Source organism: Poecilia reticulata, linkage group LG14 (genome assembly GCF_000633615.1).
Source record: "Poecilia reticulata strain Guanapo linkage group LG14, Guppy_female_1.0+MT, whole genome shotgun sequence".
NCBI classification, from domain to species: Eukaryota; Metazoa; Chordata; class Actinopteri; order Cyprinodontiformes; family Poeciliidae; genus Poecilia; species Poecilia reticulata.
The window spans coordinates 23,973,112-23,992,088 of record NC_024344.1 but is presented as its reverse complement, the minus strand read 5'-3'; the positions used below and the strand labels follow the sequence as shown (position 1 = coordinate 23,992,088).

The window sequence follows — 18,977 nt, the reverse complement described above, 5'->3', positions numbered from 1 at the left end:
GGCCATAACTTCAGAGCTAAAACCACACAAGGAGTAGGACAGGCAGATTTGTCAGAGTTAGAAAGTGTAAAAATGTGGTTTCTTTCTTTCTTTCTTTTTTTTTTACCGCTCTGCTTCATTCTGTCATCAGCTGCGAAGGCTGGCAGCTCCGGTAGCTCAAGCAGCCCCGGACTGTCGGCCTCCCCGGCGGCCAAAGCCGGCTCCAGCAGCGTCCTGTCCACTCAGCTCTGTGACGCCCAGCACAAAGACTGCCTCTTCAGGGAGTTTCGCAAACTCTGCGCAATGGTGGCTGAAAACAACAGCTACAACAGCAAGACACAGATTATAGAGAAGTTCCTGAAGAAGGGCACAGGAGGAGGTTGGCCTTAAATTTAGTTTACTGTTTTTTTGTTTGTTTTTTTTTTTGTTTATATTGTGAGATTTTACCCTGTTTGTGTGTTGTTGTTTTTTTTATAATTTTTTTTTTATAACAGATAAATTCCACGGAGATCTTTACCTGACGGTGAAACTGCTGCTGCCAGGCGTGGTGAAAAGTGTTTACAACCTGAACGATAAGCAGATAGTAAAACTCTTCAGCCGCATATTCAGATCCAACCAGGAGGACATGGTGCGAGATCTGGAGCAGGTCTGTCCAGCAACGTCCAAGTTTGATCTAAATCATTGAACTGCGAATTATAACTGCATTTAATCAGATTTTTAAACTTATTGGTGGTTTTATTGAAGGACCAATGGGGAAAACAGACTAAAATTCCCAACAATATGGACAGTTTAGGGGGTTTAAGCTTCATTAACTGGATTTTTTTAATAATGATAAATTAAAATTATTTCAAGAAATTTATGATAAATGAAGTGCTGTAAAAGCATCTTTTGAACCAGTGATGCACAATATGTCGACATTAATATCTATTGGTTGATTTTATTTATTTTTTTTTCTTATTTTTTGCATAAAAGTATCGTTCTGATAAGTAAAACTGGGCCGATACTAATAACTGATGTTTGTTTTCATTTTGTTGCCCTTATGCGTTTCTGGAGAGCTGTGTTTTGGTTATGGGGCAGTAGCATCCAGGTGGAGTGAATTTACTTTAAAAAAAAAAAAAACTTCATTGGTGATAGATTTCTTATGAAAATTAAATTTTATTTTGTCACAATGAATTCCATTTGTTAAAGTCCCCAAAACTGTCTATATATCAAGATTCACTTTACTCCATTGTTTGTTTAATGAAAGCATAAATAAATATGCAAATATGATTAAATGCACTTACTATGAGCAGCTTAGTGATACAAATCACACTTTATTATGTAACTGGTGTCCTAAAGAAGCACATAACAAATGGGAATGTTTTCAAGAGCAGCGTTTGTGTTGGTGGAGCTGTGATGCTGTGACACAGAGCCATACAGTTGACTAAAACAGATGTAATAAATAGTTCTTATTGACACTTTTATTGTTATGATGCTACCGCTAAGCATAGCGATGAACATTGTAGTTCATATCGCCTCTAATGGAAGCACGGCTAGTGATAATGCAGTGCGTGATTGTGGCGGGTTTAACTGAAACAGAAGAGCGATGTCAGCGGAGTGAAAAACGTCCATCAGTTATCAGCCCAAACAGTCATATTTGTTCATTCCCGTTTTAAACTGCTCCCATTCTTGTGTTGTTTTTTTTCCTGAAGGGCGACGTGTCAGAAACTGTGAGGATTTTCTTTGAGGAGAGCAAATCTTTTCCTCCTGCTGCCAAGAGCCTCCTAACAATCCAGGAAGTAGATGCGTCCCTGATGCGCCTCGCTCAGCTCACGAAGGAGGACGAGCAGCAGAGCGAGCTGGAGAGCATCGCCAAAAAGTAACGTTTTGTCCTGTCAGACTGGGAGGCAGAACCTAAAACCACTGTTGTTACTGCTCCTGTTAGGATACAACACTTCCTCTCTGCTCTTTGTTCTTGTGGCTTTTTTCCTGCTTTTGATGTCTGCCTCCAGCATCTCCTGCACTCACTCATGTATTTATTATAAAGACATGGTTATTTGACTTTCTAACCCACACATCAGAAAGAAATGGGCAGACTGGATTTATCTGTCATACATTTAGGTCTGCAGTAAATGCATGACTGAGCTTCATGTGACCATGAAGAAAAGATCTGCTTTAAGTATTTAATGTGAATTTGCTTAAGTAGTTAACATGAAATGTGGTTAATTTATAAAAAGATGCCAGATTCTTCTTCTCAAATTATTTGCAGGGAGGGTAAAAGAGGAATGTATGAGCATGTTAAACTTATGCAAAAGTGACTTTTTTGAGCTTTAGATGAAGTTTTTATTAAGACAGAGGGGAAAAAAAATAGGAAAAAACAAAGATGAGAAAAGGCAAATGAACATCGTTAAACGACAAAAAATTATGTTACATTGTATAATCAAATAAGTTGGTAAATTTCTTTTAATCTTTTGAATATAATATTTGGCACAATAATTCCTTAGTTTTATTTATTTCTATACTTACTGCTAATTTTGGCAGCATCCGTCTCCTATATTATTTTAAAAATTCTTCACTGAATAATTCAAGTAGGTTTTTTTTACATTTTGCCTTTTTCAGTTATAGATCATCCTGCTGCATTTCAGAAATTTTCCATGTCTTTAACAGCCAATAAGTGCTCAGGTTGCTGTATTTAGCTTGAATTGTAAAAACCTTACGCACACAAACTTTCATCTGCTTCCTGCAGTCTGTCACTCAGTTGTTGACCATGTGTTAGAATTTCCTGCTTCTCTTTCCCAGGTGCACCAGCAACGACCTGAAATGCATTATCAGGCTAATTAAGCACGACTTGAAGATGAACGCCGGCGCCAAACACGTGTAAGTGTTCGTCCTGGTGCGCCGCCCTCATGAACAGATTGAGTTTATAAGCTTCTGCTCCTTCACTCAGGTTGGATGCGGTAGATCCAAACGCGTATGATGCCTTCAAGGCCTCCCGTAACCTTGGCGACGTGATCGAGAGGGTTCTGAGGAACCAGCAGGACGCCTCCAGCGGCTCTGGACCCAGGAAGCTCCTGACCGTGGAGGCGTCGCTCATGACTCCTGTCCAGCCGATGCTGGTGAGGCCCGACTCTGTGACATCACACTTCATGAACCTTTCTGGGTTTCCTTTTCCATCACGGCTTAGTTAATAGACTGCTAAGTTATTCCCTCATTCTTTAAGCTTATTTCTTTTAGTTCTAACATTTATTACCTCTTTCAAGTAGGGAAGTAGAGCTGAATATGACAGAGTATTGGGTCCAGCTTTTTTGGCAGAAATCCTTTTTTCCCCCTGAATTTCAAAAGTTTAAAATATTCAAAATGTACTTCTCTGGCTCTGAAATTTCTTAGTTTTATTTGTAGAAAATTTTAGCTTAATCTTAAGATTAATCAACAATAAATCAGTAGGTGATGTTCTTAGTAGTTGACGATTAGTTAAATAGTCCTTTCAGCTGTAATTGGTTTTAATTTGTGGTGAAAACAAACGGATGTGACACTTATTCATCATCCGTTTTTCTTATCACGTAAGAAAAACATAACAAATATTCCCAACTTTGTGTTGATCTGTTGCATAAAATCCAGTAAAACGCACTGAAGCTCGTCTGTCTGTGTTTTTTTTTTTTTTCTGTTTTCTGTGTGATTCCAGGCCGAGGCGTGTAAATCCATCGAATACGCCATGAAGAAATGTCCCAACGGGATGTACTCTGAGATAAAATACGACGGCGAGCGCGTTCAGGTCCACAAGAACGGAAACACTTTCAGCTACTTCAGCCGCAGCCTCAAGCCAGTGCTGCCCCACAAGGTCGGTCCTGTTAGTCTGACATCAGTTTGTAGCTGCAAGATCTGCTACTTTAAAAGTCCCACTTTTCAACATCGCAGCACCTAAACTAGTTACTTGTCATGCTTTTGCACTCTCTGTCCACTAGATGGAGGTGCAGTGTGGACTAAAGTATAAAAGTGCAGTGCAAACGTTTTCCAGAAGTTTGAATTTGGACTTATTTTGGTGTCTGAGGAGCAGTTTTAGCTCCCTGGAAGCTACTTACCAATTCAGCCCGTTATCCAAACAGCTGATTAAGTGCTGGAGGTCTGTAATTAGGCAGTTTATGGTAATGAAAGGTTAGTGAAGTGGGGGAGAGACTGCAGTGTAATTACAACAGTTTTCTGTAATTGTAAAATTATTCTGATTAATGGAAACACAGAAGAAGTGACTGAATTATTTCCAGTGAGAAAAGCAGAGTTGGGATTTTAGCTGTTTCACTTCCGCTCCCTGGTGTCTCCTCAGATTTTAAAACCCTTTGACAGAAATTAGCTACTGTTTTGAAATCCTAAAATCTGAATCTGAAATTGTGAAACCAGTCATTATCAAAACTACCTGGATCCAACCAGATGTGGAAATGTTTTCTCCCAGATGTTGAGCAATAAAATAAAAGTTGTGCATTTCAGGTGGCCCACTTCAAAGAGTACATCCCTCAGGCTTTCCCCGGCGGCCACAGCATGATTCTGGACGCTGAAGTCCTGCTGATTGACACAAAGACCAGCAAACCGCTGCCGTTTGGCACTCTGGGTGTTCACAAGGTAAGAACCTCTCCTGCTCTTTTCTTTTTCTCTATTGATTCAGTCATTGTAGCCAGACTTCAAACTTCTCTTTCTTCCAGAAAGCTGCCTTTCAAGACGCCAACGTGTGTCTGTTTGTGTTTGACTGCATTTACTTCAACGGTGTGAGTTTGATGGAAAGGTACGTTTTTCCTTTTTCCATGTAATAGTCTAGGATTTAACTGAATAAAAACAAATCCTGATATTTATAAACAGTTTACTACATCATATATTTCATCTTTCAGTCTCCTTGAAGTCACACCTGCCATCAACTATACTTCATCTTGTTGCCCTTAAGTAAAACTGAGGCATTCTAGTATTATTTACATCATTTGGCTAAAGCCATGGTTAGTGGTAATATCACATAAGGGAAAGTGATATTACCACTGCATGTTAGAGGTATTGTAGATGAAACTTGAACATTTATGCGTTTCAAAAATCAGAAGTTTGTCTTTTGGAACTTTTTTTTTTTTTTTTTTTGAGAAAATCCCTGAGATTATTCTCAAAATGTCAGTTTTTTTTTTTTTTTTTCCAATTTCAGAAATTTACTAAAAACCATAAATTAATTTCCCTCATCTTTATAAACTGTGAAGATGAAGTTAAGTAAAGATGAAACTTGTAAAGCATTTAAGTCAATCCCTCTTCTTCTACTTGTAGGCGTTTATATCTTAAGATCAAAAATAGCCCAGAAATCAACAAAAAATGTAGATTTGGGAGTTTGAACAGGAAAACTTAGAGGGAATTAACTTTGCTGTAATCTGCGGTTTGGTGATCCCACACACAAATGAATAATGTGAAGTTGGCTTACTCTTCTCTACTGGCGCGTGTCCTTCAGGCCACTCTGCGAACGCAGGAAGTTTCTGGACGACAACATGGTGGAAGTCCCAAACAGGATCCTCTTCTCAGAGATGAAGCATGTCACGGTAAGTGCCAAGTCAGGCTTTCTGCTTCGTCTCTGTATAAACCTGCAGATTTATATCCTGTCTGTGTGCGTTTTAGAGGGCAGGAGACCTGGCGGAGATGATAACTCGCGTCATCAGAGAAGGACTGGAAGGCCTGGTGCTGAAAGACGTAAAGGTCAGTGGAGAGAAAAACATTGTCGGGTTGATCTGTGAGTGAACGGCTGAAACCTGCAGGTTGTTTTCCTGCTTTCGGTCTGTTAGGATCAGCAAGAGGATGTCCGTTTGCTAATTTTTTATCTTCAATTCCTTCAAACATAGAAGTTTACACACATTTCCTCAGTATTTGGCACAGTTGCATTCTAAAATATCTCCAATCAAGTGTTTTGATTAATATTTACCCATTCCATTGAAAAACCTGTTCCCCTCCTCGCCTGTGGTGGCGCTGCACCAAGTACCACTGAAGAAAACATGAAAACCTCTGAGCACAACTTCCTTCTTCACAAAATGTAAACAAAAATGGAGTGGTGTCAGATTTTAGCCATTGTATGATTTTATTTTGTCTTTAGTAAATGACCACAAGCCAGTTCTCCCACTAGTGCTAGAATAGTGTGTTTGGTTGTATTTACCCAGAATGCCCTGTGCTGCTCCCTGCTTTTGGAGCGGTCTCCTGCCCACTTGGCATTCACATATGAACTAAGACCCAAGTTTGTAAGTGGACGGGAGTTTGCGTTTTTTGGTCCACATTAGAGTTAGGTTACGCATTCACACTCTTTAGTGTGTGGAAACTTTTAAAGCTGCAGAAAGTAATACAATAAAACTAGTTATACTGATCCTAACGTCAGACATTGGTCTGATTTTATGTCAGATGGTGGAAGTTATGCGTTTTCAGTGTCTCTAAGGTTTTGGTTTCAGCTGTAGTTGAAGTGGTGAATTAATCCAGCTGGGCTTCTTCTATGTGTCAGGGAAGCTATGAGCCGGGGAAGCGACACTGGCTGAAGGTGAAGAAGGATTATTTGAACGAGGGAGCGATGGCCGACACGGCAGACCTGGTGGTGCTCGGTGCCTTCTATGGAAAAGGATCAAACGGTCTGTAAACGGTTGAGATCAAATATTCCTGTGAGATGTTTAGATGTCCTCATTAAATTTTAAAAATTTGGAAAAATGTCAAAAGGGAAATAATTTGACTGGAACAGGCACTTTTCATCAATACTAAGGAATTATCGACTTAAAACAAGCTCCTATAGCTTGCTGAAAAGTTACTTATAAGTTAGTACACTAGAAATAAAACAAAACTAAGATATTTGCACTAGAAATTAGACATTACTTTGCAAATTTAATCATTTATATTTGTCTATTCTGCTCAGGACTTTTCTTTTTTTTGAGGGGGTGCTTTTACTTTTTTGTGGCCACTGAGTGCATAAAGAAGGACTGTGCGTTCTGCAGGCAGCAGTGCAACACAGTGCTGCGCTGGGAATACAAATGAGCATTGGAGCACTTCATGTGAAAAATATGCAGATGTAATGTAATGCATAAGGCGAGGATGCCACTGGGGAAGGGAGATTTATGAGGGGGGGGCAACGGGTGTGAAATAAAACTGGGAACACAACAACGGGGGTTCAACTCTCAAAGCAGGGCTAATGAAACATCTCATGAGGTTTAAAGACGACGTAAAAAAGCAGGAACAACAAATGTAGAGGAGAGGGAAGAATAAATATTCCCCTTCTTGTCCACCAGGGGGCATCATGTCTAGCTTTCTGATGGGCTGCTACGACCCAGACTCGAAGAAGTGGTGCACGGTGACCAAGTGCTCCGGAGGCTACGATGACGCCATGCTGGCCCGACTCCAGAAGGAGCTGGATGTGATCAAAATCAGCAAGGTCAGAGGAGGGCCCACTTCGAGGCTGCTGGAATATGGAGCTGATGTAATACTGACAAATATTAATCTGTCATGTCGCTGTGTGTGTAGGAACCGGGGAAAATCCCCAGCTGGTTGAAAATTGTCAAGAACTATTATCCTGATTTCATTATCCGTGACCCTGAGGTGAGATTTTAACATGCTTAAGTCTGGGTTAGAGTAAAGGTCTTCAAGTCCTTTAGATGTATAGATCTACATTACTAGATAGGACAGCATCCATTAGATACGATAGCTAGTGGCGTGGATCTGCTGGTGCCATTACTACACAGAGTCATGGTTGCTAAACCACACTGTTCCCATGGAGGAGGAGCAGGAATCTGTCACAAAAATGTTTATGATTAGATTTGTATAAAATATGACTTAAATGAACGCTGAGAAAACTGCTGATGTTTTCCAGTCATTATAGTCTTTGTCACTAGCTGAGTTTTCATATCATTGTGCAATTCAACGTTTCAAAGATAAATTTGCTAATAAAAAAAAATGTTTTGATAAGTTTTTGTCCTAGGTTGAGGTAATTTTTTTTTATTTTTTAGCTGCATCAAAATTGGTTTATTGGAAACACTTTTTGCACCACACAGGTCACATGATCAACAACTGGTTGTTGCCACTGGTGCAAACTACAAAGACGACAAATGACTTATGCGAACAAACTTATTCAAACGTGATTTTAATTGCATTTCTTATTTAATGGAAGCATCACAATTGCGACTTGAGCGTACTTGTATTAGAAACATAGTTAGTGACAGCATAAGAAATTACTAAGAGCAAAAATGTTTTGATATGTAAAATACGTATTTTTCCTAGAAATAAATCTATGAACAGTTTGGTTTCTGTCAGGTCTCTCAAGATGTAAAAGAGTACTAAAAACATTTTGCATTTATATTGGACAATAATTTAATATTTCTGCTGTAGGAGATATCGGTTGCTAAATACTTTAGAAAATAATTTGTTCTATTTGATGAGAAATAACTGTTAAAATCGTCAACGGTGGGCCGTGTCTCAGATCTACCTGCTTGTCTCCGTTTCCTTCCCTGCAGCAAGCTCCGGTCTGGGAGATCACCGGCGCAGAGTTTTCCAAATCAGAAATGCACACCGCCGACGGCATCTCCATCCGCTTCCCCCGTATGACGCGAATCCGCGACGACAAGGACTGGAAGACGGCCACCAACCTGCACCAGCTCAGGGTACCACTTCAACATTGATCACCCAGCCTCTTCCTGCTTAGTTTTAACAAAATGGCCACCAGAAGGCTTGATAGAAGGGTTGAAGACACCCGACCTCTGACCTTTCCATCCTTCTGTCCAGGAGCTGTTTCGCATTTCGAAGGAGAACTGCGACTTTAAAGTGACGGCGGGTCCTTCCACGTCCGACGACAAAGGCTCGTCGGGAGGAGACAGCGGGGGAAACTCGCCGTCGTCCTCATCCAGCAGGAGCGCTCCGGCTAAAAAGACGAGTGAGTCTGATTGGTCAGATTCTCACAGTGCCGATCAGATTTAATGGCACCTCTGGTAGAAATCTCAGAAATATCTTCAGATCTATTTTCATTGCAGAAGAATATTGATTTCCTGGAAAGAAAATCACTTTAAAATCTACCACAATCATTGCTCCCTCTGGTGGCAATACTGAGCATGACAGAAGAGTGGAAACCTTTTTTTTTTTATTTATTTTTATTCATTTTTATGCATACAACCAAACATGAGGGCTAGGACAGGTAGCAGGCAGTCACACTGATGACCACAGACATTTCACTGTATGGAGTCACAAAAAAATTATGTTCTGTGACTCAAGACAGTTGAGGCTACCACTAACTGGCTGCTAATATACCTTTGCTAGCTAGCTTTTTTTTTTTTTTTTTGCATACGTCATAGAGAAATGCAAATTTATCACCAGTTTTTTCATTCTGTGCAAAAAAGTCTTGACCTCTGTGAGGTTAGAGAGCAGCAAAATGTTATTTTCTTCTGTAAATTTCGGTCGTAATACAGTCTTAAATTTAGTTTGTAAAGGTCATAAAAAGAGTTTGTAAAACATGTAGAAACTCTGTTTGGCTCTCAGTAATTGGTCCAGAGCTGTGAAAGCAACATGGTCCTTCAGAAAATAAGCTGGGATTCTTTATTACGAGGTCTTGATAAACAAGAGTTCTCTTTGCAGCCTCTTATTAAGTTAATCTTATTGGAAATGTTGGCGAGCTAATAATTGTGGCAACAGTGATTATTAGAGATTTGACTGCTGCACTAGAGAGTTAATTTACTCTATGGGTGCTGTCAACAGGATGGGAGGCTGCGGCAGTTCAGTGAGAATCTAAAGCAAAAAACAAAAGTTGTGAAAACTGAATTTCCAGATTGTTCTGAAATTGCGATGGGAACCAACTTTGGTCATTGTCCTCAGGCTGAGCAGTGTTTTAGATTATTTATAAGGAGGCAACTTGAAGTTTTTCAGCTGATGTTGGTCCTCAACCTCTTTGTAGGTACACCAAGCACGATTTCCAAACATTCTCATGTTTTATTAAAGAGGTCCAGGTTTGCTTTAGGGGAAGAAACTTCAGCAAAACTCAAAATAGAGTTTTTTTCTGACCAAAGGGAACCCCTCCACCCCCCCACCCCCCCAAAAAAAGATCCAGGCATCAGGATGTGCATGGTTGAATATGTAAACGCTGTACATGCCCAGAATGACCACCAGAGGGCAGAAGTAGTCCCAGCATCATGAGTTACAGACAGTTGCTGGAGCATCTGACAGGAAACTTGTTGGGAGTTTTATTTGGTTCATGGTCTAAAATTGGAGCAGAGATGTAAGTTTGCAACCTCTACTTCCTGTTTATTACAGGCATGCACAGCGCCACCATCTGGTTGATTCGTTCCAAACCAGTAGATGAAAACAACTGATTTGTTTTTTTCTTTTTTGCGACATTTTACAAGTTCAAAATTCGATGGAAACATATCTAGTGGTCGATCGCCTAAATTAATAGAAGAAAATGGTTTCTTCTTGCTTTCCTTCACAGGTAACAGCACTCCTACCAAACCAAAGGCTCTAAAATCAAAACCTCGCACTCCCACCTCTCAGGCCTCCAGCGCCAAGAAGGTACTAGCTGCATCGCGACACACACTTCACAACATTTACACACACTCTGCGGGGGAAGATGCGATAAGGTGTCCCTTTACTGCAGGTGAAGAGCGAGGAGAGCATTCAAAGCAACGGACAAAACAAAACGTCTTCCCAGCTGCTGCAGCCAAGGAACGACAAGGTTGGTCCAAAATGTCTTCATCTGACCAGGTCAACCTGAACACTTAGAATTGACCAAAGAAGAGAAGTGGTAGTTTTAATGCAATAGAAATTTATTTTAATGTGTACATTCAATTAAGTCAAAAACCAAAATGAATAAAATTCAATGTTTTTATTTAAGATTCTCCCTTAAATATAAAAGTCCAGCTCACATGAGTATGACAAATCCATCGTCAAGTTTAAATTCTCAACTTGAAGGGGAATAAACAGGTACTGATTTTTCAGACTTTGGGTAATTTTATATGATCTGCAGCTAGTTTTCAGTAAAGAAATGTTCTAATCATATCTGCCAGTGGGCTGCTGCTCACTTATTTTCAGATATTAAATTTTCTTTTTTTTAATGATTACTTTAAATATACATTAATGAACAACATTTTAGCTGTACTGCAAAAACACAATCTTACCAATTATTATTGTCTAGTTTCAACTGCACTGACATACAAGAGTTTAAGTAAAAGCAATTCCTAAAAATTTATTTTAAAAAAAGTATCAGTTCCACTGGCAGATTATTTAATTTTTAACGAGACATTTTTTTTCTATGTTCTAAGTAAAATCTGCCAGAGTAACTAATACTGTTCTGATCAATATTAAGGAACTGTTGTGTTAAAATAATCTCCTATATCTTGCTGAGAAGTTACTTGTAAAGTTAGTTTAGTCTTAGTAAAAGTAACGATATTTGCACTAGAAACTAGACTAAAAATACTTGGTAAGATTTTGTGTTTTTGCAGTGTACTGTAGTAGGGAACAGGAAGTTGGAACAAAATGTGGGAACAAAATATGCTGTAAACTGCTTGTATTAAAATCTGGATAAATGCTTCATTTAAAGAAGAAATATGAATATTTGACAGTTGTAACAAGACAAGGATCTGAGGAAAGTTGACTAGAAACTAAACATAATTCCGATTAAAGCGATGTGAAGGTTGTTCTGTTTCTCCCTGGAGCTGGACTGAGAACCCGTTAATTTAAGTTCAGTTTATTTCCATTAGGAGCTTCTTGATTTCAATGAACATGACATTTTTTTTCCTTAAGTATTTTCAGCTCTTATATAAAAGAAAGAAATGCTATATCATAAACACCTCATTGTGAGAAAGTAGGTCTTGGGGGGCAGCGGGGGACAAGCGAAAACCAACTTAATGTAGGATAAAGCAGATTTCAGTTTTGCAGTGAACCTTGTACCTGCAGCTCATCACTCTGTGCTCCTTCCAGACGCTGCTGGACATCTTCAGCGGGGTCAAGCTCTTCCTCCCCGACTCCGTTCAGGACTTCGACAGGCTGCGGCGGTACTTTGTGGCGTACGACGGAGACCTGGTGCCAGATTACGACTCGGCCTCGGCTACACACACGCTGGGCGACCCGCAGGGGGGCAGCCGGACCCAGAGGGTTTCTCCCAGCTGGATCTGGGAATGCATCCGAAAGCGGCGAGTCGTTCCTCCCTGCTGAGAGGAAGACACGATGAGTGTTGGGGTCGGGGTCGCAGGGCAGCTCTTCAGTTCAACGTTCTCTCAGGTCATTTTTTATTTAAGCAGCAGACACTAAGATTTAGATTGGAGGCTTTTTGTTTGGAGAATAATGATCCCAATGAAACTTTTACTAACTAAACAGGAGTTGACTTTTTACTACAGAAGCAAAAAAGATCATGAACTGCAAATAAATATTGGTGAAAAAACTGAAAACATTTGTTTGTGATGTTTTTCTTTTCTTTTTTTTACAGAAAAAAACTGCAAAAATGTTCTAGTCTTGTGCAAATATAGTTTTGTATCATTTCAAATGTAACTTTTCAGCATGACCTTGTTTTAACTAAAAATAAATCCATAGCACTGATCAAAATCTTCCAGTTATACTGGCAAATTATTTCACTTATAATATGGGAAAAATGTTTTATTATAATTGAAACAATCTGAACTGGACCTTCTTCATAAACATTAAGGATTTTATTTTTTCTTAAAACAAGATCCTGTACTGTGTTGAAAAGTTACTTGTTGGTTTTATTTTGGGCCACATTAAGCTCATGAATGAACTCAGAAACCAGAAATTTATTGCTAAAACTACACAAACTGTTCAAACATGAACTACACGAAGGCTTTGCTTCCAGCCGGACGATTAGGTTAGAATGACCTAATCAAAGTCTGGACTTAAATCCAACTAAAAAAAGAAAAAAAATCAGTTAACAGTTCCCCATCCAATCGTACAGCACTTAAGCTGTTTTGCAAAGGTGCATGCCACACTTTTCAGATTTGTATTTGGAAAACAAAATAAGTTTTGCTCCACTTCTCGATTATGAATTTCCTAATCGCATAAAATCCCAACAAAATACATTAGTTTATTATAATGCATCAAAATGTAAAAAATTATTTAAATCCATCTTTAACTGATTTATGTGGATTTCTGAGTGAATTTAAGCTTCTCATTTTCCTTCCTTGTTCCATTTAACCATTTCCTGGTTAAATGGTTCCATTTAACCAGGTAAATGTGCTGACACTCAGCAGATAACTGTCAGGTCATTAAATCGGCTGCATTTAAATCCGTCACTTTTCAAAGGAGCACCTGAACCAGTCCATCAAAAACTCCAAACGAACCTTTTGGTTGTTGCTGCAGCGTTCCTCCGGTCAGGTGTCGGTCTCATCCAGCTTCCTCTTTCCTGACGGCTCTCCTCCTTTTTCTCCTCTTTCTGCTCCTCCTCCTTTTTCTCCTCTTTCTGCTCCTCCTTTTTCTCCTTCAGCTCGACTCCACCATTGCAGGTCAAAATCCTCCTTGATGAGACAAGCCTGACACAAAAAGCAAAATTAATTCACTGGACGCTCGTTTGTTTCATCTGATGTTTTTATTTTTTAAGTTAAAGTATCATGATTCAGATTACAGTATTGAACTTTTTTGTTTTAATAGAAGCTAGATGTTGTCTGCTCTTCTAGGACTATAGAGCTTTTAAAATATCCAATAAATATAGAATAACTTTTATCTCAATGAGTAAACAGAGAACTAAAAAAAAAAATCAGGAATTTGAATTGCAGTTATTGCAGTAAAATAAACAACCTTTACAACGAAATTGTCTAATAGGGTTAGTGTCAGATCAGTAAAAGTAGAGTTAAAACAAATTCTCAAGAACATAATCTTAACTCCCCAGGTGTTTTTTTTTCCAGCAATGGGGCATATGACCTTCCAACCACCTTCAGAACTGAAGAAACATTTTGGATCAGAGGGAAAAATCTCCAAGAACCAAAAGAAGTTCAGTTGCTGTTGCGTACAACCGATGAAGAAAACTCGGCTAAAAATACCAGCAGGAGTCTACAAAAAGTCACTGCTGCAAGTTATTTCAGATTTTTATGTGTCTACAAGTGATTTAGGGCATGTGCACTTTATTTTTAATTATGGTGGTACGTCCTTTCCCACCTGCCTGCTTTCGCATTTTGCACAAAGTCAGCATGTGGGTCCAGCTTGTAGGTAACAGCCTCTGTGTTCTGCATGTAAATGAGCAGCATGACTCATTATTTACAGCCTGTCTTTATGAATTAGACTGATGCGTCTGGTGTACTTTTCTGCTAAAATCCAGCCTGGAGATGTTTTTAAATGGAAATCAGGAGTCTTTATCAAACCGGGCCCGTGGGCAAACAACTTTGTGCTCTCCATTTTAACAAGATGTTTTGACAACAGCAGAAAGCTTCTTCTGACAGAACCGGCGCCGCCGCTGCTCCTGGCGCACCTGTCTGGAAGACTTGATGAGCGTCGCCGAGCGCCGACCCGACGCGCCGCTCTCAACTCGTTCCAGCAGGATTCTGGTTCTGGGGATGTGGCTCCATGACACGCCGAGGCCCGGCCGCGCTTCCCCGCTGCCGCTTCTCGTTACATGGTTGGTCACCTGCGGGCGCAGACAGCATCCCGTTTCAGTGTTTTATGGCTTATTACACCTTTAAAACAGATAAAACCGGCTCAACACATGAAAGGAAGGCTCAAATTGATGTGGAAAATCCAGCACAGTTCTAAATTACGGCGGCTGCACGCTTTTTCTTTTTTTAACGGCATTTAGGCGTCTTTTTTTTTTATGTTTGTTTTTTTCTGCACCAACGGTGGGAATGAAGCCTGCATTCAGAGCAGGAAACATCAAGGACTGAGTCATCCTTACCAGAACAGCAACACTGAAGTCCTTGGCCATCGTCTTCAGAGCTGCTGCCACTTGTATCATCAAGGACATGCCTGGAGGCGCAGGAAGTTTTGGAGAGGTTGGAACATGGAGAGAATATGTTCATCGTCCTGAAGTTATACTCTACAGCTGGAGCCAGGATTTAGATAAAGCTCTCCATGAAGTGATAACAATATTAGAAGTTTGGACATTACAGAGTATTACCCAGAATAAGAAGAACTCTTAACAGATTATTATTATATACGGTATATTTTGTTTTACTATTTTGTAAGGTAAAAGTCAACACTCACTAGAAAGATTGTTTAGTAAGCCTGTCTTAATAAGCAGTAAATAATTTCAATTAAATCGAGCTCAATAATTTCCATTTGTATGAATGTTTGGTTTTTGTGTCTCTTGCTACTAAAGAATAGCTTCAGACTCAACTAGTCCATTTTTTGAATTACAATTTTGTTTGCAGAGACTTCAGTATCTATTTTATTTGTTTCAGTTGTTTTTAGTTTTAGATATTTCAATTGCAAGTAAGTAAAGTTTATTTATAAAGCGCTTTTCACAGACATAAAATCACAAACTCTGTACAATAGAGATCGACCTTAAAACCATAAAAAACATAAAACCAACATAAGAAACCCAATAAAATCAAGAGATAAAAGCCTGGGAAAATAAACATGTTTTTAGTTGCTTTTAAAAACCTTCATAGATTCAGCAAAATGGAGCTGCAAGGGCCCGACTGAAAGGCCCCGGGCCCCTTTAGTTTTTAACCGTGTTCATGGAACAACCAAAAGATTCATGCTGAGAATGAAGACCACGAGCAGCAGAATATTTAGTTAAAAGCTGACAAACATAATCAGAAGCCTGGCCTACATGGACTTTAAAAAAATTTTTTATTGTCTTCCAGTGTTAAATGGTGATTAGAAATGAAAGTTTATTGATAATTGACATGGAGTAGTTATTGTGCCATTACCATTATATTAGTAGAAAAAGGTCTGGAAACAACATTATAGTTTATTGCAATAAGTCCTGGGACGATTTATCATCCAGTAAAATGTGTCATGACCGTCCAGCGGTTTGGAACATCTCACTGTGGGACTGCAGGCGACGGCTTTACAGCTGATCTATTATGCTTCCTTCAACATAGAAAACCCTTGAAGGTCTATGGGCTGTACAGCACAAGTTCACGCCCCCCCAGCTCAACATTTATGTGAAAATGGCTACAAACAGATACGCGATTATACAACTGTACATCTTTGACAAGCAGACATGGAGCCTCCTGTACAACCAACAAGAATGCAGCAAGTGGACTCTGGATGGGAAGTAAACAAACACTTGTCTTTCCCAGCAGCCATTGTACAGCTCATACAGCAGTTAAACCAGCTGACCAAACAAGCTGGAACTCAGCTTGGGTTGCTAGGAGACGGGCCAGTGTCTGTAAAATGTGACTTATGAGGATTTTGAAATGACATGTTTTCCAACACTAAAATCATGAACTTGTCAATAAATGTCTGGGTGTTTTGTTTCTTTTAGCACTTGGGCTGGTTATAGAAGAAGTAGAGGCCCAAATGGAAAGAGAAACGTGCAAAATGTGAATTTCTCATAATGGGTCGCCTTTAACAGCTCATCTGAGGTGACAGAGGGTTTGTTAGGTGCAAGTCATCCACAGCAATGCTTTCAGGAGCAAACCAAGCAGGTGATCAGATTATGCCTTCGTCTACCGCCCTCACAGGTGAACTTTAACCACCTGCTGCTGCTTCGACGGTTTAGCTGAAGCTGTAGAGGCGCACAAGTCAGGGGGAACGGTGGGACTCTGACCTTCTATGATATTTTCAGGCTGCCAAGTCCAGAATTTGTCTTTAAAATTAAGTTTCTAGGACTTCTGTTCCTAGAACAGAGGATTCATGCCTCTGTAAGGTCAAGAAGAATTTAGGTAATTCAGGTAGGAAGAAAAGTTCAGTCTAATTCAATTTCAGGCAGCGAGATTTAAAAAAAGTGGATTTTCTTTTCTTAGGTTTATGAAAATATGCAGCTTTTACCAGAAATGACATTTTCCAAATTTGGGCTTTTGTGAAACTGCAGTTTTAACATCACACACTTTTAAGGCCTTCATACAGAAACCAAGCACTTTCTAAACCTTGAAAAAAATTCCAGCTGAAATTCACTTTCAAGGATATCAAGCAGATGTACGAACTTAATCGAGTTAATCGAGATTCAATAAATACATTAAATGAATAAGCAATAAAGCTGAATGAGCTCAATTCATTTCAAGTCTGAAGAGAAAAGACGAGCTCAAACATCTAACTTAATAAACTTCCTTTTCTTCTGTATTCATCTACTTTACCTTCAATTACACTGTGCTGCTGCTGTTGTTGCTGTTATTTCCAACGTTCTTTTTATGTAAATGTCAGACTTCTGAAAACACACAGGGCTCCTTTTTCCACATTCTAACCACAGATGAAATCCATGCAGATGTGAACACAGCCCGGTTGTGCCTGAGTGTGACAGAGCAGCAGAGAGACGCTCACCTTCGTTCTGTTTGCCTCCCAGCAGAGGAGCGATAACGGCTGACACCGAGTCCACGATCAGCGCCTTGACAGAGCCGCCGCCGACACACGCCTCAACACAGAATGTGACACATTTAGTCAGCTGAAAGGTTTAACCCCCCATCCCCTCTTTCCTGCAGGTCCCGGAGGTGCAGCTGGTGCGTTTTATGCAAACAAACCTTGTGAAGGCCGCCGCCGCCGAGCCCGTACAGACAGTCGAGCAGAGCGCCGACGTCAAACAGGCGGAAGGTGTGAATCCTCTGAAGAGCTTCCATCTGCAAACGAAAAGTTTTCACTGTCAGCTGATTTCACCTTAAATATATTATTATTTGTGTAAAAACAACAAGGACTTAAATGATTAATCTAGGGCTTTATCGATTAAGTGATTACTCTGACTGCAATATTCTGCAGTTTTCACTTAAACTTTTTTCTAATACAAATATTAGAGAATACATTAAAAAATGCGAAAAAAAATATTGAATTTTTTAAAATATATATATATAAAAAAACGTTTACAGCCTAAAAGCAATAACATAGCAGGCCTTTAGTGAACACTTGAACATTGAACATTTGTGGCTAAAAAAAAATTACTTCTAATATCATTTGAAAAGCTCAGCCTTTCTGCTCGACTTATCGATACAGTGAGGAACTGATCTGTTGACTCTTATGGATGAGACGACTGGAGAGCATAAGGAATTTGAACCAGGTACCATATTTTGTAGAAAAGGTTTAAGCAGTTTAATGAAAAATCAGCAGTGTGCCATTTTTTTAAATTCCATTAATTGTCTGAATAATGGACAGATTAATCACCATCCAGCAGCTCACCTGCTCGTCTGTGTTGTTGGTTTCGCTTTGCAGCATCTGCAGCAGGCGGCTGGCGGTGAGCCCACCTGTTGTGTCGATGTAGATCACACTCTGCTTCAGGTGGTACGCGATGTGCACCGCAACACCAAAGCACACCTGAAAAACACACACAAACCGGTGAAACTTTCTGAAACGAGAGCATCGCTTCTGCTCTAGAAGAAGAGATTCAATCTGGCTGGAGGGGCTGAAATGATCTGCGTTACTGGAGGAGGTCGAGGAAGTGCTCACCTGAGATTTGCCGCTTCCTGGACCTCCCGTCAGCTCCGTTATCTCGCCCGTATACAAGCCTGAGTCCAGCAGTTTATCTAAGCTGCAAGAAACCAGGTACAACTCATTACTCACAACTGGCACGTGGGGGGATAAACTATTAGCTTCAGATTAAACCACACTAAAAACTCTGGGTGGGTAAACATGTAGATTCTTCTTTTTAAATAGTGGTGAAACAATTAATCTGATTCATTGATTATTGAAATAATCGTCTACTGATTTAATCATCGTTAAGTATACAAACTCAAAAGAAAGACCAATTGCTGAAAGAACACCCTCAGAAAGTAATTAAGCTCAAACTTCACAAAAATATGTACTTTTGCATTTATGATTAAAAATAAAGCAAAAAAAAAAAAAAAATTGTTTGTAAATATGTAAATACCCAAAACTCCTGAAGTGGCAGTTTTAGTTTCAACAATTAATTGGTTATTATAAATGACCAGATCAGCTCTACACCGTGTTGATGTTAAGTCAAGCAGGAAGGGCTTTTCACATGT

General features: G+C 39.6%; 2 protein-coding genes across 4 annotated transcripts in view; one reads left to right on the top strand and one right to left on the bottom strand.

Moving 5' to 3' along the window:
• lig3 (ligase III, DNA, ATP-dependent) overlaps positions 1–14,158 on the top strand; it is a 17,649-nt gene extending 3,491 nt beyond the window's left edge. Inside the window, exons 4-22 of one of the 3 annotated variants that reach the window (XR_001777286.1) lie at positions 131–358; positions 474–625; positions 1,671–1,837; positions 2,758–2,835; positions 2,906–3,074; positions 3,641–3,796; positions 4,438–4,569; positions 4,650–4,729; positions 5,423–5,510; positions 5,587–5,664; positions 6,452–6,575; positions 7,224–7,366; positions 7,456–7,530; positions 8,442–8,588; positions 8,710–8,857; positions 10,400–10,479; positions 10,565–10,642; positions 11,887–12,186; positions 13,818–14,158. Coding sequence is in view for 1 of the 3 variants with exons in the window: in XM_008428509.2 (XP_008426731.1) it covers positions 131–358; positions 474–625; positions 1,671–1,837; positions 2,758–2,835; positions 2,906–3,074; positions 3,641–3,796; positions 4,438–4,569; positions 4,650–4,729; positions 5,423–5,510; positions 5,587–5,664; positions 6,452–6,575; positions 7,224–7,366; positions 7,456–7,530; positions 8,442–8,588; positions 8,710–8,857; positions 10,400–10,479; positions 10,565–10,642; positions 11,887–12,120 (2,357 nt within the window). In the remaining 2 variants the exon portion in view is untranslated. Of the gene's footprint in view, positions 1–130; positions 359–473; positions 626–1,670; positions 1,838–2,757; positions 2,836–2,905; positions 3,075–3,640; positions 3,797–4,437; positions 4,570–4,649; positions 4,730–5,422; positions 5,511–5,586; positions 5,665–6,451; positions 6,576–7,223; positions 7,367–7,455; positions 7,531–8,441; positions 8,589–8,709; positions 8,858–10,399; positions 10,480–10,564; positions 10,643–11,886; positions 12,354–13,399; positions 13,500–13,817 lie in introns of those variants that run through there. The other 2 variants (XR_535440.2, XM_008428509.2) reach the window with 2 other exon arrangements.
• rad51d (RAD51 paralog D) overlaps positions 12,026–18,977 on the bottom strand; it is a 22,439-nt gene continuing 15,487 nt past the window's right edge. The window contains exons 4-11 of the mRNA XM_008428510.2: positions 18,442–18,523; positions 18,175–18,309; positions 17,529–17,624; positions 17,332–17,422; positions 14,798–14,868; positions 14,378–14,533; positions 13,257–13,445; positions 12,026–12,113 (exon numbers count right to left, since the gene is read on the bottom strand). Of these exons, the coding sequence (XP_008426732.1) occupies positions 13,287–13,445; positions 14,378–14,533; positions 14,798–14,868; positions 17,332–17,422; positions 17,529–17,624; positions 18,175–18,309; positions 18,442–18,523 (790 nt within the window). The 3' untranslated portion in view covers positions 12,026–12,113; positions 13,257–13,286. The remainder of the gene's footprint in view (positions 12,114–13,256; positions 13,446–14,377; positions 14,534–14,797; positions 14,869–17,331; positions 17,423–17,528; positions 17,625–18,174; positions 18,310–18,441; positions 18,524–18,977) is intronic.